Source organism: Mizuhopecten yessoensis, unplaced genomic scaffold, assembly GCF_002113885.1.
Source record: "Mizuhopecten yessoensis strain PY_sf001 unplaced genomic scaffold, ASM211388v2 scaffold10771, whole genome shotgun sequence".
Taxonomy (NCBI): Eukaryota; Metazoa; Mollusca; class Bivalvia; order Pectinida; family Pectinidae; genus Mizuhopecten; species Mizuhopecten yessoensis.
The window spans coordinates 59979-81532 of record NW_018408713.1 but is presented as its reverse complement, the minus strand read 5'-3'; the positions used below and the strand labels follow the sequence as shown (position 1 = coordinate 81532).

The 21554-nt window shown below is 37.4% G+C and overlaps 1 protein-coding gene across 1 annotated transcript; it reads right to left on the bottom strand.

Moving 5' to 3' along the window:
- Nucleotides 1–1293: 1293 nt before the first annotated feature.
- Nucleotides 1294–20049, bottom strand: LOC110462340 (BTB/POZ domain-containing protein KCTD9-like). The gene is made up of 12 exons (XM_021516276.1): nucleotides 19919–20049; nucleotides 17337–17464; nucleotides 15443–15486; nucleotides 14918–15074; nucleotides 14224–14285; nucleotides 12158–12289; nucleotides 10595–10662; nucleotides 9814–9909; nucleotides 7806–7955; nucleotides 5971–6076; nucleotides 4719–4852; nucleotides 1294–3701 (listed from the first exon to the last, which is right to left on the bottom strand). Exons 1-12 carry the CDS (start codon nucleotides 19964–19966, stop codon nucleotides 3585–3587), a joined length of 1242 nt encoding a protein of 413 aa, XP_021371951.1. The 5' UTR covers nucleotides 19967–20049; the 3' UTR covers nucleotides 1294–3584.
- Between the last annotated feature and the right edge of the window lie 1505 nt (nucleotides 20050–21554).

Here is a 21554-nt window from a genome sequence, read left to right as displayed (position 1 = left end):
CCTAGCTAGTACAGTATACATACATTTATGTAATCTCTAGTTTATTGCTTAATGTTCAAGGGATGACAGATGAATAAACCGCTTCAAACAGAAGGCGTGGGGGCAGCCTTATTTAAGTGATTCATTCCTCATGATCCCATTAAAAATACATGTACAAGTACCTCTGAATGTTCGAGGGTACATGTATAATTATGCTGGAGGTTGTATAGGTGTGCTGCTTGTTTTGAGTCAGTATTTCAGTGGCTCATTAATAGTGCTATAACACTTGAATACTACCCAGCTAGATCATATTGCCTCTGGTGTTAATCTTCACTCATTGTTATTTGATGTTTTGCTGAATCTTATTATTGATATTTGCATCTTGATCTAGGTTTTTTTAACCCAACCACCCTTTATTGTTTTTGAGGTTGGATAGGGGTATCTAATTATTGTGTCAATCACCCCTAGATTGTGCGTTTTAGTGACAGAAAATCTAAAAAAAAAAAATGCCAAAACCCTGATTTGGTACATTTGAAACATCTCGCACATAAGGTTAGAATTTGCCTTGCAATTGGTTGGATTTTACCTGTCACCCTGCAGAAAACCCCACAAAATCATAAATCTTACCAACTGCCAGTATTAAATACATACATTAAGCCAAAGGCCTTATGAGATTTTACAATTAACAAGAGAGGGACACTGTTGTTTATGGTAGGGAAATTGACCGAAAGATTCAACCAATCATATAGTAATTTAATTACTTTGTTGAGTAATTCTGGGAACTCAGGGTAACTCAAGGAAATAGATGTTGAGAATGTGATGGTAAATATATTACAGTATCACAGAGTGATGCTGTATGGAAATAAATAGTGTGATATTCAACTGTGTTATTGTTCATCCTTAAGGAAATATATGACATGTACACTTCATTTCTACATTTCCTCTCCTGAAGAGATTGATTTTAAAAAAATCAGCGATACTAGACCGGGTTTCCAACCCTAGATTTCAGATTGTTGTACTATCGCGCTAATCGACTGAGCTACCTGACCAACGGAAGTCCCCTGGCTAAATTGTGCTACAGTTACATCTAAAACGAAATTAAGGGGAGGTAACTGTAAACGTGGGACATCTAAAACGAAATTAAGGGGAGGTAACTGTAAACGTGGGACATCTAAAACGAAATTAAGGGGAGGTCTCTGTGTACGTGGGACAGAGATCCTGAAAGAGATACCTGAGAAACTCCTACTGTTGTTTGAGAAAGAAATTGAAAGAACAATTTGATGCAGTTTTTGAGAATTTTATTTTTGCGTCTTTATATAATGCTACAAATAGTAATCAGTCACAAAGATTTTAATTCAGGCAAGGAATTAAAACAAATGTTACTTATTCCTTGTTTAAATGAGGAATAACAACACAACCGTTATATATCCCTTCTCTAAACGATTCGCAATAAATATTTATGAGAAATCTATAAATGCAACATCAAGTACCACAACATACGTAACTTGCAAATTACAAATGATCTATACACATGTTCATTATTCCACGTACTATAAAAGACAGCATGATATTGCTTACTTATTTCACATACTATTGGATATACTGAGCACAATTTCCTGTACATTATTCCACATACTACATGTATAAAGACTGAGCATTATTTTGCCTACAATATTCCACATACTACAAAAGAAATCAGCATGATTTCGCCTTCAATTAAATATCATTTTGTAACGAGTACATATTTAAATAATTATTGGGACTATCAGTACTTAAGTACTAGGGCTGAAAATATATTGTTGGTTTCCTACTTTCAGCTCAAAACAATAAGGTTGGTAGGTAATTATTTTTACAAACTATGCTACATAGAGGCAGCATTTTCTGCAAAGTACATTCTGTATTTGTAATAACAAATATATGACAAAACAGTCGTGTTAATACACTCATTTAATCTGTTCTAAACAAAGAATTCGAATACAGAGCAAGATGGAGGGAATTCTACAGATCAAGTTCAAATATCAAAAATTAACCCTTTCACCACTTACTGTAGACCATAATGGACTCATCCAGATAAATGCATGGTAATTTAAAGTCTACTAAAGTTACATAGGGGTGAAAGGTTAAGAATAAAGACCTGGAGCTGAACTCCAAATCAGTGAGACTAGACAATGTATGTGAGCATTCTGAAGCCTATGTACATTACCTGTTTTGATTACAGATTTAAATTTTACATCAAAGTCCCTTTCATAGTTATTTTTTTGTTTTTGTTTATGTTTTACATCCTATTAACATCTATGGTAATTTAAGGACATGCCAGGTTTTGGTGGTGGAAGAAAGTCGAAGTTCCCGGGAAAAACCCACCAACCTGCGGCCAGAGGTCTCAAACCCATGACCCCGCGACCCAGTGGTGGAGGGCTAGTGGTAGCAGAATGTCAGATGCCTTAACCGCTTGGCCACCTCAGCCCCTTTAATAGTTAACAACACTTTATTCCTACTAATCCTACTATTTGTTTTAAATGGGTCCTTAGGAAATTGTTGTCACAAAAATAATTTCAAATTGGCACCTCAAACTGCAGCCACAAAATCTTTCGAACATTGTACTGTTAAGTACATCATTTTAATTCACAAATTTGTAAAGTGGGACCACACATAATATTTTTGAATGTCCACTCAGATCAATTGAGGTCCGGGTGTCTTGGACACAACTGCATTACACCAGTCTTGGAACTTGTGCCAAAACTTGAATGCTTAAGGAGTTTTAAGTAATGACAAGCATACAATTTCCTACTGGCATCATTCCCGTTAAAATGAATCACATCATTTCAAAGTCTTCACATACATGAATGTACATGTAGTATTTTCTTGACTAGCACACTTTTTGCAGATGTGACAAGTTTCACATACTACATGTACCAGGTATAAGCAGATTAACCCACATATAATACTCCTTTGCAAATAATAGCAAAATACAGCAAACTTTTTCACTTTTCACAACATCCACCTATTGGAAGGTGGCCTTTACAGGCACGTATACAGAAAATCAAATAATGTTAAGAGTTTGAATAAATTAGAACTTGAACAAAAGTAGAAAGAAAACAATCAAAAACAAAAGTTCAAATATTCACAAAGAATAATTAACTATAAATAGTAACCATTGCCTTTAACCAACGACTTTTACATTCTACTGGAAAGCTTTTGGTAAATTCCTTATATTTCTTTCTGCATTTGAAAATCTGTAATGAAAGGAAAGCATCTGATGGGCTGGGCTGGAATCTACATTCTGTCCGAGTTAGAATCCACATTCTAACCGAGTCGAGAATCCACGATGCAGTCAAATTTCAAATTCTATACAAGTCAAAATCCAAATACTATCTGAGTCAGAGTCTGAAAGGCAGTCAGAATTAAAGTTCTGTTTAAGTCAGAATCCATCAGGCCCTCAGAGTCCACATTCTATTCCAGTCAAAATCCACTAGACTGCAGTCTGAATCCACATACTACCCGAGTCTGAATTCAACAGGTAGTTGGAATTAAACCCTATACTCAACAGAGCGAGACGGAATGATTTCCTTAATTTGACAGTCTGAGACAGAGTCCATAGATATCTCCTATCTAACTGCTTGGGCCATGTGGAGAGGGTTTAACATCAGTTCGAAGGCCGCACCCTTTAGGTTAGCTCCCCTTAAATTAGCCTCCTGCAGGTCACAGCCAGACAAATCACAGTTCTGAAAGACAAACATCAGAATTTATGACTTACTAGAGTTTAAAGGATAGTGGTGTTGCAAAGCTAAGAAGGAGTCTATTCAACTTTATTATATTATTTCCCATTCAAACATATGACAGTGGATTATCAACAATTAACTAATTATGCAACACTAATTCATCAAGGACTGCTACAAGTTAAACCTTTCACCCCTATGTAACTTTATTAACCCTTTCATCACTGTAGACCATAATGGAATCATCCAGATCAATGCATGGTAGAGTCTACTAAAGTTCCATAGGGGTGAAAGGGTTAATCTCTTCCATGCATTAATCTGGATGAGTCCTTTATGGTCTACAGTGGTGAAAGGGTTAAAAAAAATCTCTATCAATATTTTATTGAGACAAAACCTGTTTCGTACAACTACATGTGCCTCGAAAACCATGAGCCTGATCATGACTTGGTGCACGTCAAACCCAACACATCTTTATAGCACAAGTTACTGACCCATTCAACTCCGATTTCATCATTTAATCTAAACCTACATACCAAGGGTATACTGCGAACTACTGTGAAATCAAATATTTTTTATCATTTCTTGGGTACCGGTACATAAAGTCGTGGATTACGAGTACCCACTCAAATAGAGAGTTGCTTTTTATCAAACTTGTAATTATATCTTAAACCAATTAATTCATGGATGAAGATTACCAAGGAAATTAATGTAAAAGAATAACCCATGAAAATCAGTGATTTCACAGTATTTACATGTCCAGGCAGAGTTGTTTTCCTAATTTCCGGGCAAGTCCGAAATCTTTTTATTCCGACTGTCATCATTCCCATTCAAGGAATATTACAGCTATTATAATCTTGAAACCACAAATACAAGCTGGTTCATCTCTTAATAAAACAATATTCCTGATATCAAAACTATGATCAATGACACTGATTATTATCTCTCAAGCCTCAACTGAAAACCTTTGACCTCAATTTCTAGGATGAGGCACTGCGTCATTTGAGCTAATAAAATGTCCCTTACTTCAAGGTCAGCTCCGGCGAGCACGGCCCCGCGTAGATCACAATTCTGAAGGTTGGCGTTCTTCAGATTTGCCACTCTCAGATTCACTCCAGCTAACTGACTTCCTTCCAAATTCACATTCTTCATTAATGCCCCTGGAAAAAATGTGCAATAACATCAGCGTTGCAAAAATAACAATTGTTCATTTAAAAGCTAAACCTTTCACCACTGTAGACCATAATGGACTCATCCAGATCAGTGCATGGTAGAGTCTACTAAAGTTACATAGGGGTGAAAGGGTTAATTTCAGATAATGAAAGTAGGAAATATGTTCTAAATAAAATATATTTTGTGTGATATTCATTTTGGTACCAGGTAGTAAAAGGCTGAAACCTATAAAACTAGTGAGGGAGGTGTTTTCTTCTAATTGCACTTTGGGTCCATTTTCACACTGAAGTGGAGTGAAAGGCAATGCACTGTATACGGGAACATTTTCGTCGCAGTTTAACATTCGCATTTTTTCGCCATCCCCAATAAGGGAGAGTTTATCATGACAGTGAATGTTAGTACACAACATGCGATATATAGAAATAACATGAGCAGGACGAAATTAACACTGCAGGGAGAACATGGATTTTATCAGAAAAGGGCGGAAGTTTTTACCGCTATATATAACACTAACAGCTATTAGTAAAAGAGGTGTCTTCACTTACCCAGATTTATCATGTAATGAAAAGAGTGCATTAACATGGAGTATTCAAAATAGGATTTCCAACATGTATTTATGCTTCAATTTTATTCTAAGCAAGCTTTATTTTCAGGGAAAAAAAAGATTTCTGTTAATAACACATTCCACTTAATATCTCATTTTCCTCAAACAAATAGCACAGGATAATAACAGAAATATACATATGTCTCTTATCGGTTAACTGCTCATCTGCTAAGCAGACATTTTCATTATTTTTACATCGTACACCTGTGATAGGTCCAGGTGTTTCCATACATAGAACATACTGGATTTTTCCTTTTCTGTCACTAGCAATGTCCAATCGAAATGTCAATTCCTTCGGTCATTTGGTTTTATTACCAAGAATTTCAGTCTTTATCTATTTGTTTGTTTATTCTTTTTAGAAAATATTGTCACATAATAAAACTTTTACTGAATTAATGCTTACAATAATCTTTAATAATAGGGTCAGTGAAAATATTACACTACTCCGATATGTTATTGTATATTTGCCTCATAAAAAGTCGTTAACTTTATAAAATGTACCTTCTAAATTGGCTCGGCTGCCAGCAGGATCCTCGAAGTTGCATCCTCTCAGGGAGGCTCCTTCCATATTGGCACACAGCATCTTCACTCCCAACAGATTTGCAGACTGTAAGTACATGTAGATAAGGGGGGTGTAACAAAAATACCATGAAGGTTTTTTTTTCATCAGGAAAATCATGAAGAATCCTACAAACAATTGGCTGTATTACCTTATCATGTTCTTGGACTCTAACTTAAAAGCCAACCTTTTGTTCCAGCTATGCAGGGGTGTACAATTCCTAGCATTTAGAACACTAGCCTGCGGGCAGGTTTTGAAAACAAGAGGCCCATGGGCCTTAATGGTCACCTGAGTCCTACAGTATTTATTTTTGTTGTTGAAATATGTACCAATTTGAGAAAAAAATAGTTAAGTATAACGTTAACTTAAGATTGTCAGGACCATGAGCTGATCTTTCCTAGACCGAGTTTCAGTTTAATCAGCCTATTAGAACTTGTTTTTAAGTTTGAGGTTATTTTCAAAATAGCGGACGTGGCAGCCATATTGGATTTCTTATTGACCCGAAAAATAACAACACTTTGTCAGGTCTAAAAGTCGCTCATTCCTTCCAAGTTTCAGTTCAATCAGCCCAGTAGAACTTGACATTAAGTTTGAAGTTGTTTTTCAAAATGGCGGCATTGGCGGCCATATTGGATTTCTGATCGACCCGAAAAATAACAACACTTGGTCAGGGAGATGTTAGTAACCTTCCCATGAAAAATTAATGAAATCCCTTTGTAAGTATTTCAGCTTAAGTTGAAAATGTAAAATGTTAACGGATGACGCACGACGACGGACGAAGACGGATAGCAATAGGTCACTTTAGCTAAAGCTCAGGTTACCTAAAAATTCTAGCCCACCTACATTTTCATTGTAAACATTGAAAACTTCCACTAGCACTGATATAAAATCTATACTAGCCCCTGGCGTATAGGGCGTGTAGAATAGTAGACCCCAGCCATGGTATGACTTAAACTAGGACCTGTATTCATAAACTGTTCTCGTGCTCAAGCATGGATTCTGTGCTCAAACCAACTTTTTTGTAACTGGCTTAAAATCATATCACATGGTTAACAAAAGTACCGTGGGGCGGAACAATATACGCCCGTCGAATGCAATATAGTGTTATATACTTTCTTACATTGAAATAAGATCTGCATCATTCTAAGAGTGGTTAGCTGACATGCTATAAAAAAAATAGAAGAAAATCTCAGGACATAAAATCAAATACTGAAATGAACAAAGGGCAATAACTTTGGAAAAATTGTCCAATCAAAATTCTTTTGAGGAAGACACAACTTCATTTCATGATTATTTAGCCTACTAAGTTTCAAAGAAATCCATCAAAAAATGTAGGAGGAGATCTCCGGACAGAAAATCAAATACTGAAATGAACAAAAGGCAATAACTTTTGGAAAAATTGTCGAATCAAAATTTGTTTAAGGAAGACACAACTTCATTTCATGATTATAATGTATACCAAGTTTCAAAGAGATCGGTCAAAAAATGTAGGAGGAGATCGCCGCACAAAAAGTTTACGCCGGACGGATGGACAACCCCATACCTGATAATGCTTCCGTCAAATTTTACGGGCATAGAAAAAGCCAAGTTTAAATATTGAATATGGTATTTGGCCAAAAGCCTCTCCAAATTTCTTCCAGATCATTGACAAAATGTAATATTTTATTAATCTATCACCGGGGTAAGAAATTGGGCTTGAGCACAAAATCTGAGTTTGAGTATTTAGAAGAGTTTCATAGATAAGAGCCCTGGCCTGTATTTGACCTCGTCTACTCACGTCCAGTACAGTCTTATGCAGGTCAGCCCTCTCAAAGTTACAATAGGAAAGGTTGGCTCCAGCAAGATTGGCGTTCTTGAGAATAGCATATTTGAAATTGATGTATCGTAGATCTAGCTTGGTGAGGTTGGCACCAGTGAAGTTCATACCCTTGAATACACAGTACAATGGAATTATTAAAACAGGTTATCTGCAAAATCATTTATACTGCAGATGAACTTTTTTATTTAGAGAAATATTCTCTAAATATTGGTAAATTTCTTTACAGGAATGTTACTTTAGCATGAACATTATATTAACAGAATATTACATCAAGAGGAATATTACATTACAATAACATAATATAAACATAACTATTACATCACAGGAGTTCACATTTTTTTACACTGGATAAGAATGAAGAAAAGTAGAATTTAGTATAGAAACAATAATGTTATAAAATGTATGCCTTTGTATTTTTGAAAAACGAAATTTAAAACAAAATTATAATTATCCTAAGGTGACTTGATATTCTCCCACCCTTCACAGGTGTGTCTCCCGTTTTAGCCGGGAAAGATCAGCTTGTCAACCCTTAGGGGGAGATAGCCTCGTGCCGATTAGCACGTGTTCAATAGTGACGTCATAAATTGTGTCACCGGTAATTGGGATGTCATCAAAAGTGAATGACAATATGCATACCCCACATGTGTTTTTGTTTACAAACATGGCAGACTACTGTCGGTGGAGTTTTTTTACTAAAGTAATAGGATGGGAGAAAAAAAATCATCCCCTACCTTGAGGGTGTAATAGAGAAATCTCCAACCCTCGGGGTGATTTTTTGTTGTTGTCTAACCAAAAAAACATCACCCCTCGGGTTGGAGATTTCTCTGTCACGCCCTCAAGGTAGGGGAAGATTCTATTAGTCCTTAATATTGACGTTTTAAGGTCAGTGGAGCATAACTCAACCGGGCCCGTATTCATGAAACCATTCTCATGCTCAAGCACAGATTCTGTGCTCAAACCTACATTCTTGTAACCGGTTTAAATCAGCTTTATAAGTCTGTTCAATGTTTTTACAAATCATTGACAAAATACTTTTTTTTAATAACTAAACATGAAATTTGGCTTGAGCACAAAATCCATGCTTGAGCATGAGAATGGTTTCATGAATACGGGCCCCTCGTGTCAGCCATATGCTGTGAATATAGGAATAGTCATGGTCATTGACTGGTCATGGTTATTTCTGCTATCAGAAAAGCATCACAAACAAGAGGCCCAAGGGCCTTAGCGGTCACCTGAGTTATATCATAGGTACTGGTAGCTTTATTTTATTGTTAAGATGTGATGTGGAAATCTGCATGTAAACTAAGTGAAATACAATACTTGTCATGTCATCAATGGATAAGAATTTGAAAATATTGGTAAATGTTCCCTTTGGGGCCCCGCCCTAGCCCCTGGGGATGGGGCAGGAATCCGAATTTTACAAAGTAATACTCTCATTCACCCAAGATGATTCTGACTAAGTTTGAGTAATTTTCTGCTGAAAATGGATAAAATATATACCGAAAAGTGTTATTTCCCCTTATAAACTATATTAAACTTTACCCCCTCCCTAAGGGAGAACGGATAGCTCGGGGGTCCTGAAATTTACAATTTAAGTAAAGCCCCTGATGATCTTTCTTTCCACGTAGAGAAAATCACTGTAGTACCTCTGAGTCTGGAGAAGAAGATTTTTGAAATATTGGTTAATTTTCCCTTTGGGGCCCCGCCCTGGCCCCAGGGGTTGGGGTAGGAATCCCAATTTTACAATTTTGAAGCCTCATCTACCAAGGATGATTCTGACCAAGTTTGAAAAAAATCCATCCACTGGTTCTTGAGAAGAAGTTGAAAATGTAAAAGTTTACGCACGACGGACGACGGACGAAAAGCGATTAGAATAGGTCACGTGAGCAAAGCTCAGGTGACCTAAAAAGCTAAATATGAAAATTGTTGATATTTGTGATATATATCAAAGGTTTTGATAGCTCACCTGACACCGGAGCTCTTTGTTGGTGGGTGTTGCTAGGAGACGGAGTACCAATTCTCTCCGTGTGATTGGTGTACGATCGTCAGGCACCTGGTTTTTCTAAAGATAAATCAAAAGGTTTCTTAATAATGTTGAAAACAGTTGGGAGAAAAATCTTGGAAGGTGGGCTTAATTTTCTACAGATCAATTAAGAACATGCATGCCTGGTGAAATAATTCCAGAATAACTGTTCCCTCGACAGTGAAAATAACTTAAAAACCAAAAGTATATTGAGTACATTATAGCAACTTTTAAAATGTTCTTGACAAAAAAAAAGATTTAAATATACTATAGAAAAAAATATCCTGGTTCCGTAGGGTGAATCAGCAAGTAAAAACTCTGCTCAGTACATGTATATAGGTATTTTTTTTAGATGTATCTTATTTACAGTTTGCACAAGTAAGCTGTGAAATTTAGACTTCTGTGTGATTTGTGCTGTTGAGATTGCATGAAATCAAGCTTAAAATTAGATTAACTACAGTAGCCAGGTCAGGGAATACAGGTAAACATTGAATTTGAGTGAGGACCCCATACAGGTACAACATTTAGTACAGTTTTTATCCGGCAATAAGCCGATGCCTGTTAGGCCCAGCCATATCATATATAGTTCAGTAGAAATGCTTACAAATGCTGTTCCATTGCTCTATAAGAAGCCCATCCCCTACGTTGAGTCTATGCATTGGCCCCCTGGGCATGCATATTGCAGTGTACATATACTGTAGTATCATAAAATGGGAAATCTTACCTCTATGATATCTTCTAGTGTGTCCATCAGGGTGGGTAAACCAAAGAACCGAGCCTCCTCTAGGACTCCTGTAACAAATTAACGTGACAACAATAAATAGTAGTGGCCAACACTGATACAGGAAACACAGCACAACTTCAAAGTGATTTGACAAATGTTTCATTACCAGCAATGGTCTGCCCCAATCTGTGGACATTGCAGTCATATGACATTTTATTTTGTCATAATGACCTAATTAGCTGTTGTCATATAACTCAAACTGTTTTCATATGACCTTAGCTGTTACAATAATGACCTTATAGCTATTGTCATATAACTCAAACTGTTTTCATATGACCTTATAGCTGTTACAATAATGACCTTAGCTGTTGTCATATAACTCAAAATGTTTTCATATGACCTTATAGCTGTTACAATAATGACCTTAGCTATTTTCTATATAATTTTAGCTGTTGCTTGGACATAAAATCCAAAAAAGTACTGAATTCTAAGGATTATGTCCCCTGGGCTTATATTTACTGTATAGTTGTTTAATTTCGTTGGTGTAAAATTTCATGATTTATTTCCGTAACTCATTTGTGGCGGTTAAACTTGCGAATCACAATTTCTGTAAATCTATTTCAGAGCACCTCGCAAATAGTTTGGAATGCTAGTTATTATCAGCAACCACTGAGCCGACATTGATAGAGGCTATCATGGGTGTCACCACACCTACTAGTACATATACCAGGTAGTCAAGTTGTTTTCAATAGATTCAAGTGTATGTCGTTTGCTGGGTTGTTGTATATATATGAGCTTTGTGAACTTCAAGATATAAAATTATTTTTTTAGTTTATTCCAATCTGGGGTAGCCGCCTATGACTTCAAACGAGAAAACTTGGGGTTACAACAATAACTGTACATGTGAAATTGAATATATTTACAGCACCATACTGTCGCGAATGTAGGCAAAGATCTCGATATTTACCGACACATGATGACTTTTTTGGGGGGAAATTGGCAAGGATTTCTCACATAATATGTCTATTAAACTTTTTTCAATGCTATCTTTAGACCTATATATAGTAGCCTAAACTCATGATCAGCTGGCATCACAGGCATGTGAACATGGATGTTCTGGCCACAATCCAAAATTTCACAAGGTTCAAAATTTCATGAATTTTGATGCATTCGCCAAATTAGCAAAATTGAAACCCTTGGGAATATCATAGCAACTATACAGTATAAGAGGTTAAGTCCCAATACCCCAATACCTACCTTGTGGATTGATGTCCTTGTCCAGGACCAGGTCCCAATACCTACCTTGTGGATTGATGTCCTTGTCCAGGACCAGCTCCCAATACCTACCTTGTGGATTGATGTCCTTATCCAGGACAAGCTCCCAATACCTACCTTGTGGATTGATGTCCTTGTCCAGGATCAGCTCCAAATACAGATTGATGTCCTTGTCCAGGACCAGGTCCCAATACCTACCTTGTGGATTGATGTCCTTGTCCAGGACCAGGTCCCAATACCTACCTTGTGGATTGATGTCCTTGTCCAGGACCAGCTCCCAATACCTACCTTGTGGATTGATGTCCTTGTCCAGGACCAGCTGGCCATGTCGGAGGTAGTTAAGTATGGGTTCAAAGTAGCGTGGACTGCGGTCTATAAGGTATGCCCCGCTTTCGTCAACACTACTGTGCCACGTCACAGCTGTAAAGAGTTGTTAGATATGCTACAATGGTGACCAGAGAAACACTGATACACATATCATCAAACTAATTCACGTCCAATTTCCCTGTAATTAACACTATCTACTAAATTTATCGCCTGATCAACTAGCTAGCAAAGAGTAAATTTTGATACATGTTTGCAATTGTATTTCTGTTCATATTAAACACAGAAAAACAAGACTGATGTAGAGTCAATTACTACAAGAACAATCAGAGATGTACCAGGTAAATATTTGGTCATTGGGTCCAGATATGTTGTAGTCAATATCTATTTTTTATCATTAATTATATCAAACAACATTTGTAGAGTTCCTAATATGATCTACAGGAAATTAAGCGATTAACAATCAAGGGAAGACAGATATTCAATACAGTTAGCAGACAGTGGGAGCAGCGTTAATGAAGTACATTGTACCTCTTGATCCCATTTAGTATAGTAAAACCTCGTTATATCGCGATTTTGTCGGTATAATGAGTTTGGCTGTATATCGGGTTTACAGTTTTTAACCCACACGTGTTCACACACCAACTGAACCTATATTTAAAAAAGAAAAAATGTTATTTAATGTATCAAATTGTTGAGCGTGCAAAACATACAGCTGATAATCTGGTCAGTCAGCAGTCACGTGTAACAATACAATGCACACACATACGTAACATTCCTGATATCGGGATATATCTGTAATCGACTCAAATTGTCGGTTAAAGAGGTCAAAGTGTGATTTTAACCATTTGTTTTGGGAATATGATGGCAGATGGCGGTATGTGGTTTTGGCCTTGCAACGGGTGCATTAACGTTAGGGAAATCCATTCTGAGGAAATTAATGTAGGTATGCAGGTTTGGCAGTTTAAGAAGTGGCATTACAACGGGGCTTTACCGTACCTCCATATATGTGAGTGTATGTGTGTGTGATGGTGGTGGCACCCCATATATAGGTGTTCTGCTCATTATGGTAGGTTTTTCCATTGGTTCATTTATGGTGCCATACTACTTGAAAACTAACCCAGCCCAAGTTACACTCCAGGCAATGTCAGACAAGCAACTTGAGGGTAAAATGTCTCGCTCAATGATACAAACAAATCTCACCACATCAAACCTACACACTTGTGACCAATTAGCATGCATACTATCAATGTGACATGTGGCCCCATCACAGGAAACACTGTATGGATATCAGTGCGACATGTGGCCCCATCACAGGCAACCCTGTATGGCTATCCATCTGACATTTGGCCCCATCACAGGAAACACTGTATGGATATCAGTGCGACCTGTGGCCCCATCACAGGAAACACTGTATGGATATCGGTGCGACATGTGGCCCCATCACAGGGAACACTGTATGGATATCAATGTGACAGGTGGCCCCATCACAGGAAACACTGTATGGATAACCGTGCGACATGTGGCCCCATCACAGGGAACACTGTATGGATATCAGTGCGACATGTGGCCCCATCACAGGAAACATTATGGATATCAATGTGACATGTGGCCCCATCACAGGAAACACTGTACAGATATCAGTGCAACATGTGGCCCCATCACAGGAAACACTGTATGGATAACAGTGCGACATGTGGCCCCATCACAGGGAACACTGTATGGATATCAGTGTGACATGTGGCCCCATCACAGGGAACACTGTATGGATATCGGTGCGACATGTGGCCCCATCACAGGAAACACTGTATGGATATCAGTGTGACATGTGGCCCCATCACAGGAAACACTGTATGGATATCAGTGCGACATGTGGCCCCATCACAGGAAACACTGTATGGATATCAGTGTGACATGTGGCCCCATCACAGGAAACACTGTATGGATACAAAAATAATCGCAATATCTATCTGGTGTGCAAAGTTGCATTGTTGTTGAAATCACAAAAATCGATACAAATGCCCACTTACTTTTTTCGTCTCCGAACATTCGTGCTAACATACTCGTCGAGTCCTGCTGTGTCAGCGTACTTCTACAATTAAAAAAATCAACAATCAGCAGGAGACTCATAAGGCATAGATCTTAATAGTCCAACATAATAATCATGGAACATTTACATGTTGAAGGAATACATCACTGCATAGACCAATCAGCCAAAACAAGTAACCATAATAGTTCAATAAGATTCAATAGTTTGGAAATAATGTGTAACAGAGGTTATCAATGCCTCCGCTAGGAGTCGAACCCGGAACCTGTGGTTTACTAGTCTTACGCTCTACCAAATGAACTAAAGAGAAATTCTCCCTAGCCGAGTCAGTAGGAAGTGACTGGTATTTTACCAGGGTGACATATACTCCCCCTCCAGGAAAGAACTTGTTCGGAGTTTTCCAGGGGTCATAGCGATTATTTCGTAAGTATCAAAAGTATTTTGTCATATCTCCTGGGTCCCTACCTGGGTGGCAATCTAACAGTGGTTGTTAGTTTTTTTCAATGTCTTCGCTAGGAGTCAAAACCGGTACTTTTGGCTTAGACGCTTCCGAATGAGCTAAAGAGAAATTCTCCTTAACCAAGTCGGTAGGAAGTGGCTAGTATTTTACCAGAGTGAAACATCTTTTATCAAAGTTTTACTCCGTACACAAACAAAAAAGATTACCAAAATCTTACCGTGTGGTGGTGAATATCTTTCCACCGACGTTGAGTGTCACCCATTCAGAGGAATGACAAGCAGAGGTAGTGCCAGAAGACATGTTCCTTTCATGACCCTTTATACATTTTTTGGTACTGTCTGTAGCAGGCTCAGATCCAGGTGTCGTACTTGCTTCTAATATGGTTAAAAAAATCATTTGAATTCAATTTAATATTGAGAACAATAATAACGAATAGCAATACTTGACATGATAAACAAACTGAAGTACAGTACATGTTTAAGGAGAACAAATGAAAAAGAGAAGAATTTAAAACAAAAATGTGATTGGACATTCAGAGAAATGATTTCTTGTCTTGTACTGACATTAAAATTTGCATGTTTAACAACCAAAAGCTACAGTTGGTAATGTCACCCAAAACACATGTATTTCTTCAAGATTCATCCACCCAAACAATTTTGATTTTGCAAAAACTTCAACTGGTGATGAACAACATAATCTGATTAAAAAAGCCATTGAAGGTGTAAAGGTTCTGAGTTCTTACTCTTGAAAGGTTCTCCAGCAGATACATAAAACACGTCATCGTCTCTGCAAAATAAATAAAATAAATTAATTAAAGGATTTTTTCCCTTTCAAAGAGCTGACATTTAAAGAAAAGATCAAAAAATAATATTTTACATATATTTTAGCATAACATTACATAAAAAGGTATATAAAAGCTCATATTAAGTTGACAATTTCATACCTATGTAAAGAAAAGAAGTCTCTCTTTTAAGAAACATTCGTTTGATATCCACAAAAAGGAAATAAAAGTGACACCTTTAGACAGTTGTGGGACCGCACATCGCACCTAAACTAGGGTGCGCACATCATGCATACATCATTCACACATTGTCTGCACATCGTCTACACGTGGTGTGCACAACTGGGCGATTTAACAATCGTTCGCCCTGTTGTGCTCTTTTCTCAACACAACTTAGCGATTTGGTACAATTTGTTGATCAATAATACGGAATGAAAAAAAAAAACGGCAGGATAAAGTACACTGTATATATCAGTGTAATTTCTCACCACAATAACTAAGATAATGTGCAATATTACAATGCGTGTTACACAGTATTACAGTGACCGTTATACTGGCAAGAATGGGTTTGACTCCAATTTAATAGAACAGGTAAATAACAATTTGATGAGTGACTGGAGTTTTACCTGGCCTGTGCCTGACACATAGAGCTGATTTGTGATACCGTACCGTACCGTTATGAAAACACAACTGGATGTTTAGTATTTGTTTTTTGCATTTGGTTTGGTCAATAGCTCCCCTTCACATTTGATTTTCACACCCCGGCGAGTTACGTAAGTGCCCCAGGTGAGGAAAACTACGGTCCAGATACCTGTACAAAGTGGCTATATGTTAACCTGTATCCGGGCTTGTGTGTAATTTAAAATGGGTCGATTAAGTAAGGTCGTTTAAAGAACACTGAAACACCATTTCTAAATTTAAGAAAGTATAGACACAAACATAAGTTTATAGATATAGCTTTAATATAGGAACATACTTAAAAATCAAGTTTATGTGTTTAAACACCAAACTGTATCTATTGTTGAACCATTCCTCAATTTACACCAACCATGATTTTTATCGCAAAACATGCATCCATCGTGCGCACATTTGTGAGCAAGCAATGATAGTCCAATTTTTTATCGTTCACATATCATGCACACACCATGCACACACCGCACATCGTGTAATGTTGTGCCATTCCCACAACTGTATGTAGTGTAAAGTTATTGTCAATTGCAACAAAACAAAATAAAACAGAAACATACAAAAATCCAACAATTAACTATCAACTAACAGCACATCTTGGACAATTGTACAGTGACACAGGTACAGTTGTACAGTGACACAGGTACAGTTGTACAGTGACATAGGGACATTTGTACAGTGACACAGGTACATTTGTACAGTGACACAGGGACAGTTGTACAGTGACACAGGGACAGTTGTACAGTGACACAGGGACAGTTGTACAGTGACACAGGTAGAGTTTTACAGTGACACAGGTAGTTTTACAATGACACAGGTACAGTGACACAGGTACAGTTGTACAGTGACAAAGGTACAGTTTTACAGTGACACAGGTACAGTTGTACAGTGACAAAGGTACAGTTTTACAGTGACACAGGGACAGCTGTAGAGTGACAGGTGGTACAGTGACACAGAATTATGCAACTCAGCTTATAAAATTAAAAGCATGGGACATACATCTAATTGACAGATCACTGAAATTTAAAATTGCCCTTTTATGTTTATAACTCAATTTGAAATAACCATTCTAAACATTTTCGGTACCAACATTTCCCACACAATATAAACATTTATTTTTGATAACTTTAATGTTCAACAAAGTTATAACTACTGTAAGACCACTAACCTAATCAAAAGTACATCGTCTAGGATTCCTCCTTGAGGACTGTAGATAACTTTGGCATCAGATCCAAGCTTTTTGCTGGCTTCAACTAAAATGTCCTCCAATGTTGTACCGTGGGTCACAGCAACAAGCTGAAAATAAAAAACAGTTGCTTTAAATAAAATTCTTTTTAATCCTTCCACCACTGTGGACCACAATGGACTTATCCAGATAAATGTATGGTAAAGTCTACTAAAGCTACCTAGGGGTGAAAGGGTTAATTCATAAGCAGCATAATGCTTGAATCTCCATCTTGACAGGTTTTAACAGATATATGTATTGTACACTCAACAAAGGATTGTCCACCAATTTCTAAATTCAATCATGAGTCACACAGATATGCATAAAATGTGAAGGCTTTCTTCATAATTAGGTACTGGATTTCTTCATAATTAGGTACAGACTTTTTTCATTAAACGTTTAGATAGAATATCTCTCGGGGTCATTCACACAGACTTCCCTAATGTGCCTACAGATGTCACCGCCTCAGTTGAGGACTCTGAGGAGAAAACTTATTCTTGCCTCAGGCGTCAAACGGAACCCCCAACACTGCCGACTACGCTACCCCCAGGACTACGGGCCACAGAAGAGAACAAAGGGGCTCTCAGAGATTGGCTTCTTGACTATTATGGTTCCACAACCTTCAATGTCTGTGAGCATCAACCATTGCCTCTTATGAAGGGTGAGCCCTTACAACTCCATGTTGATCCCAAATTGACGCCGGTGGCAATTCACAATTCAAAGGTTAGTTTTTCTTTTCATTTTTCTCCCTGGTCATGTCAAATGCCATGCTGCTATATGAATATGCAACTTGTGATTTCAGGCAAACCAGAGTAAGGATAAGGTAACATTAGGCACTGGAGTCGTCCCTTAAAATTACACAAAAACTTAACAGAATTCAAATAGCATGGACAGCTCCTATTATTTTTTTCAATTCCTTCAATATATGCTATATTTATCCCTTCATAGGGATCACTCGTTTTCCTATCCTTGTCTGCTGGATATACAATATAACTGATCTACTTGATGGTGAAGTGGACATAAAACCACTTAATCAAACAGATGAGGTCTCAATTCTGATCATCATATCAAATACTAGTACGGAAGGCAAGATAGGCTGCACTGAGAAGACACCATTCCGACTCTGGGTAAATGATAGTTCCACAGTACATGAGTACCTGGGTTGTTGGCGTCCTATAGAGGGATTCACCTGATAGTGTCACAACTTAGTATTCAGATGATATATATAGGGCAAAGAAGTAATTCCAACAGTGTGGACAAGTTTAGGTTGTCAAAATTTCGGAACGTTCCGCTCCTTTTTCAAGACACAGTGAAACAGAACAGTTACATGTGCATATACATCATATTACAAGAAGATAAAACTGATATACTATAATTGAAAATATAGCTATTATATAACCAATAGTTCCCTCGGCTGAATACAGACGAAGGCAGCAATTAAGCTGAGAGCATCGCGGACAAGGAACGCTGATGTAGAGGACCTATTCTTGCACAAGATGCACTATCACATAAAGTGAGTCAATGAGAGATATCAAAAACGTGGAACATGTGCATGTGGAAATCAGGCCTGGTAAATGTGAAAAATCTCAATTTGCTACGGAATGTCTCATATATATATAGTACTGCATGAACTAATACATTTTTTTTGTACTGTTTTACAATGTTTATTGTCATTCATTTAAGTTACCATACATGTTGTGTATCTGCTGCTGTAATCAAACTTACATTAAACATGTATACGTACTGACAACCCAAAGTGAGAACCGAAGTGCCGAGTGCAAGTGGTTACAAATTACCATATCACATATATTGTAACCATGATCATCCCCATGCAAGGGTTTCAACCTATCATATTTTGTCTAACCTTACAACACTTCAAGCTCATGTCGAGGATTAAACAGACATTTAACCACTACAGGGTACATGTGTAGTAGGACGAGGAATGGTGATAAAGATAGTGCTAGCTGTCACTGGGGCTCAAACCTGCGACCCTTGGCTCTCCAGTCCGATGATACCTCTGATGATCATGAGCTAATGGGAAATTCCCTACAGCTGACGCTTGTTAGGCAACCTATAACATCTCCTCTAAATTCTGTTTGTTTATACACATTGTATATATGTTATTAGACAAGTGTTCATTACTGAATTGTTTTGAGAAGCAAAACTTTTTTCATTGACATGTATACAGATGCAGGACAAACAAAAACATTTATACATACACAAGTTTATATACACGTGTGCATGATGGATGGTGTATATTGTACATTATTTGCAATCACTAAGCTTACAATATGTTTTTTTTTTGTATGTTCAGCTCATGTCAGCGTGTACATGCATCTTGTATCTTATTAAATCAAAACTGAGACACTCTGCATCATTCTTTGACATTTAAGAGTCTGATCAGTCACGACAATATCCACGTTATTGAAAACTGCATGTACATGTATATATGGGCCGGCGCCTGGCCTGATGAGTTTGGCATGTTCGTTTATAGCTAAAACAGCATATATGTGAAATAAGCAAACCTTTCCGTCCAAAGCTGATCCATTACGAAAAAGAACTATTCTCTTCATAGTTGATTCAAATCATTTTGACAAGCTGCCTGCAATCGATATCTCACCATCGTTTACGACTTAATAATAAGAGGTCAAACGGATGTTCGATCTAGGCATGCGCAGAGTTTAAAAATGAAAGTAGCTCATGTTTATTTATAGAAATACTATATTTGGAGATATAAAAATAGATTATATATATATATATATATATTACTTCACTTGAGACAGGCACACCCTGCAGCAGATTTAACACCAAGACAAGGAACAAAATATTGGCTTCTGTATTAATTATGTACGTGATACCACTGAATTAGATTATCTAAGTCCGTGGCCGTGATACAATGTACAATGTATACACAAATTGTACATATACATAATTATAGTAATTGTATATTGATTAATTTGATTAAAAATATCAATTTTGTGAAACTATTCATGAAGCACAACCAAGAAAATGTTTATGTGTGACCTTTCGATGACTAGTCTACTTAATTAAGGTATGTACTTTGTCATATTCATCAGACAAATGACCAGTGAAGCGTACGTACAATGTACGCATACACGTAAGGTTAAANACGTTACAAATGTCTGAAATACACATATGCTATACTGATACGGGTATGTTTATGTGTGTTGTGACCCGTATCAGTATAGCATAATGTGTATTTCAGACATTTGTAACGTGACCCTGTGTACAATGTACGTACAGTGTATACACGTAAGGTTAAAATATATGTACGAGTTGTCCACAAATCGCGATGTCGATTCGGCTACGCTGTAAGCGTCTGTACAATAAGTTGTCATATATATACCGATGTGACTCGATTAAGCTACGCTTTGTGCGAGAGTCTTTAAATTGAGCCCCCTCATCTCTATTTAGAACTGGCCCACTGCGGCGTATCCAGATGTCTTCCTTTATCTGTCGCTTGAACCAGGGACAGTATATACTATACGTCCCTGCTTGAACAGACTGCGCATTTGCTCTTTCTGTCCAGTTCATTGTACATTGAGTTGTCTCAGTCAATCACATGATTTATGTGTGGTATGCAGTGGCGGATCCAGAGTTTTTTTTGGGCTTCAAGAAACCCCCCTACATTGAGAATTTTCTTTAAAAATCACGTGTCTTCACCATTTCCCTCAAATTTCCCCACATGGAACCCCCCTCCCCTGGAAATTTGGAACTCCCGATGCGTCGCAGTTTTTGCATCCGATTTTGTATACGAATTCTGCGACGTTTTCTTTAGGTGTTTTATCCTTAGGGTGTACTGTGAATTGCTATGCCATGTACACCCGAAAACCATCCAGAGGATCGATATATCCTCTGGATAGTTTTCGGATATATCTTTTATAATCATCATCATCATCTTCCTAACTAGGACTTAATTAACTCCGTGTGGAGTGTGTTATTCCAGTGACATGCTGCAAGCATGCCCAAACCACCATTTAAAAACTTTAATATTTTTGTAATTTTAATATATAATATATAAATCAGCAGCCCAGGACCTCACGGCTTTTTTTCAGCAGATCCATGTTGGTAATAAGGGACCTGAAAATCGGGAGTTCCTATACCTCCTACATGTATATGTTATTAGGTAGGCTATTCCAT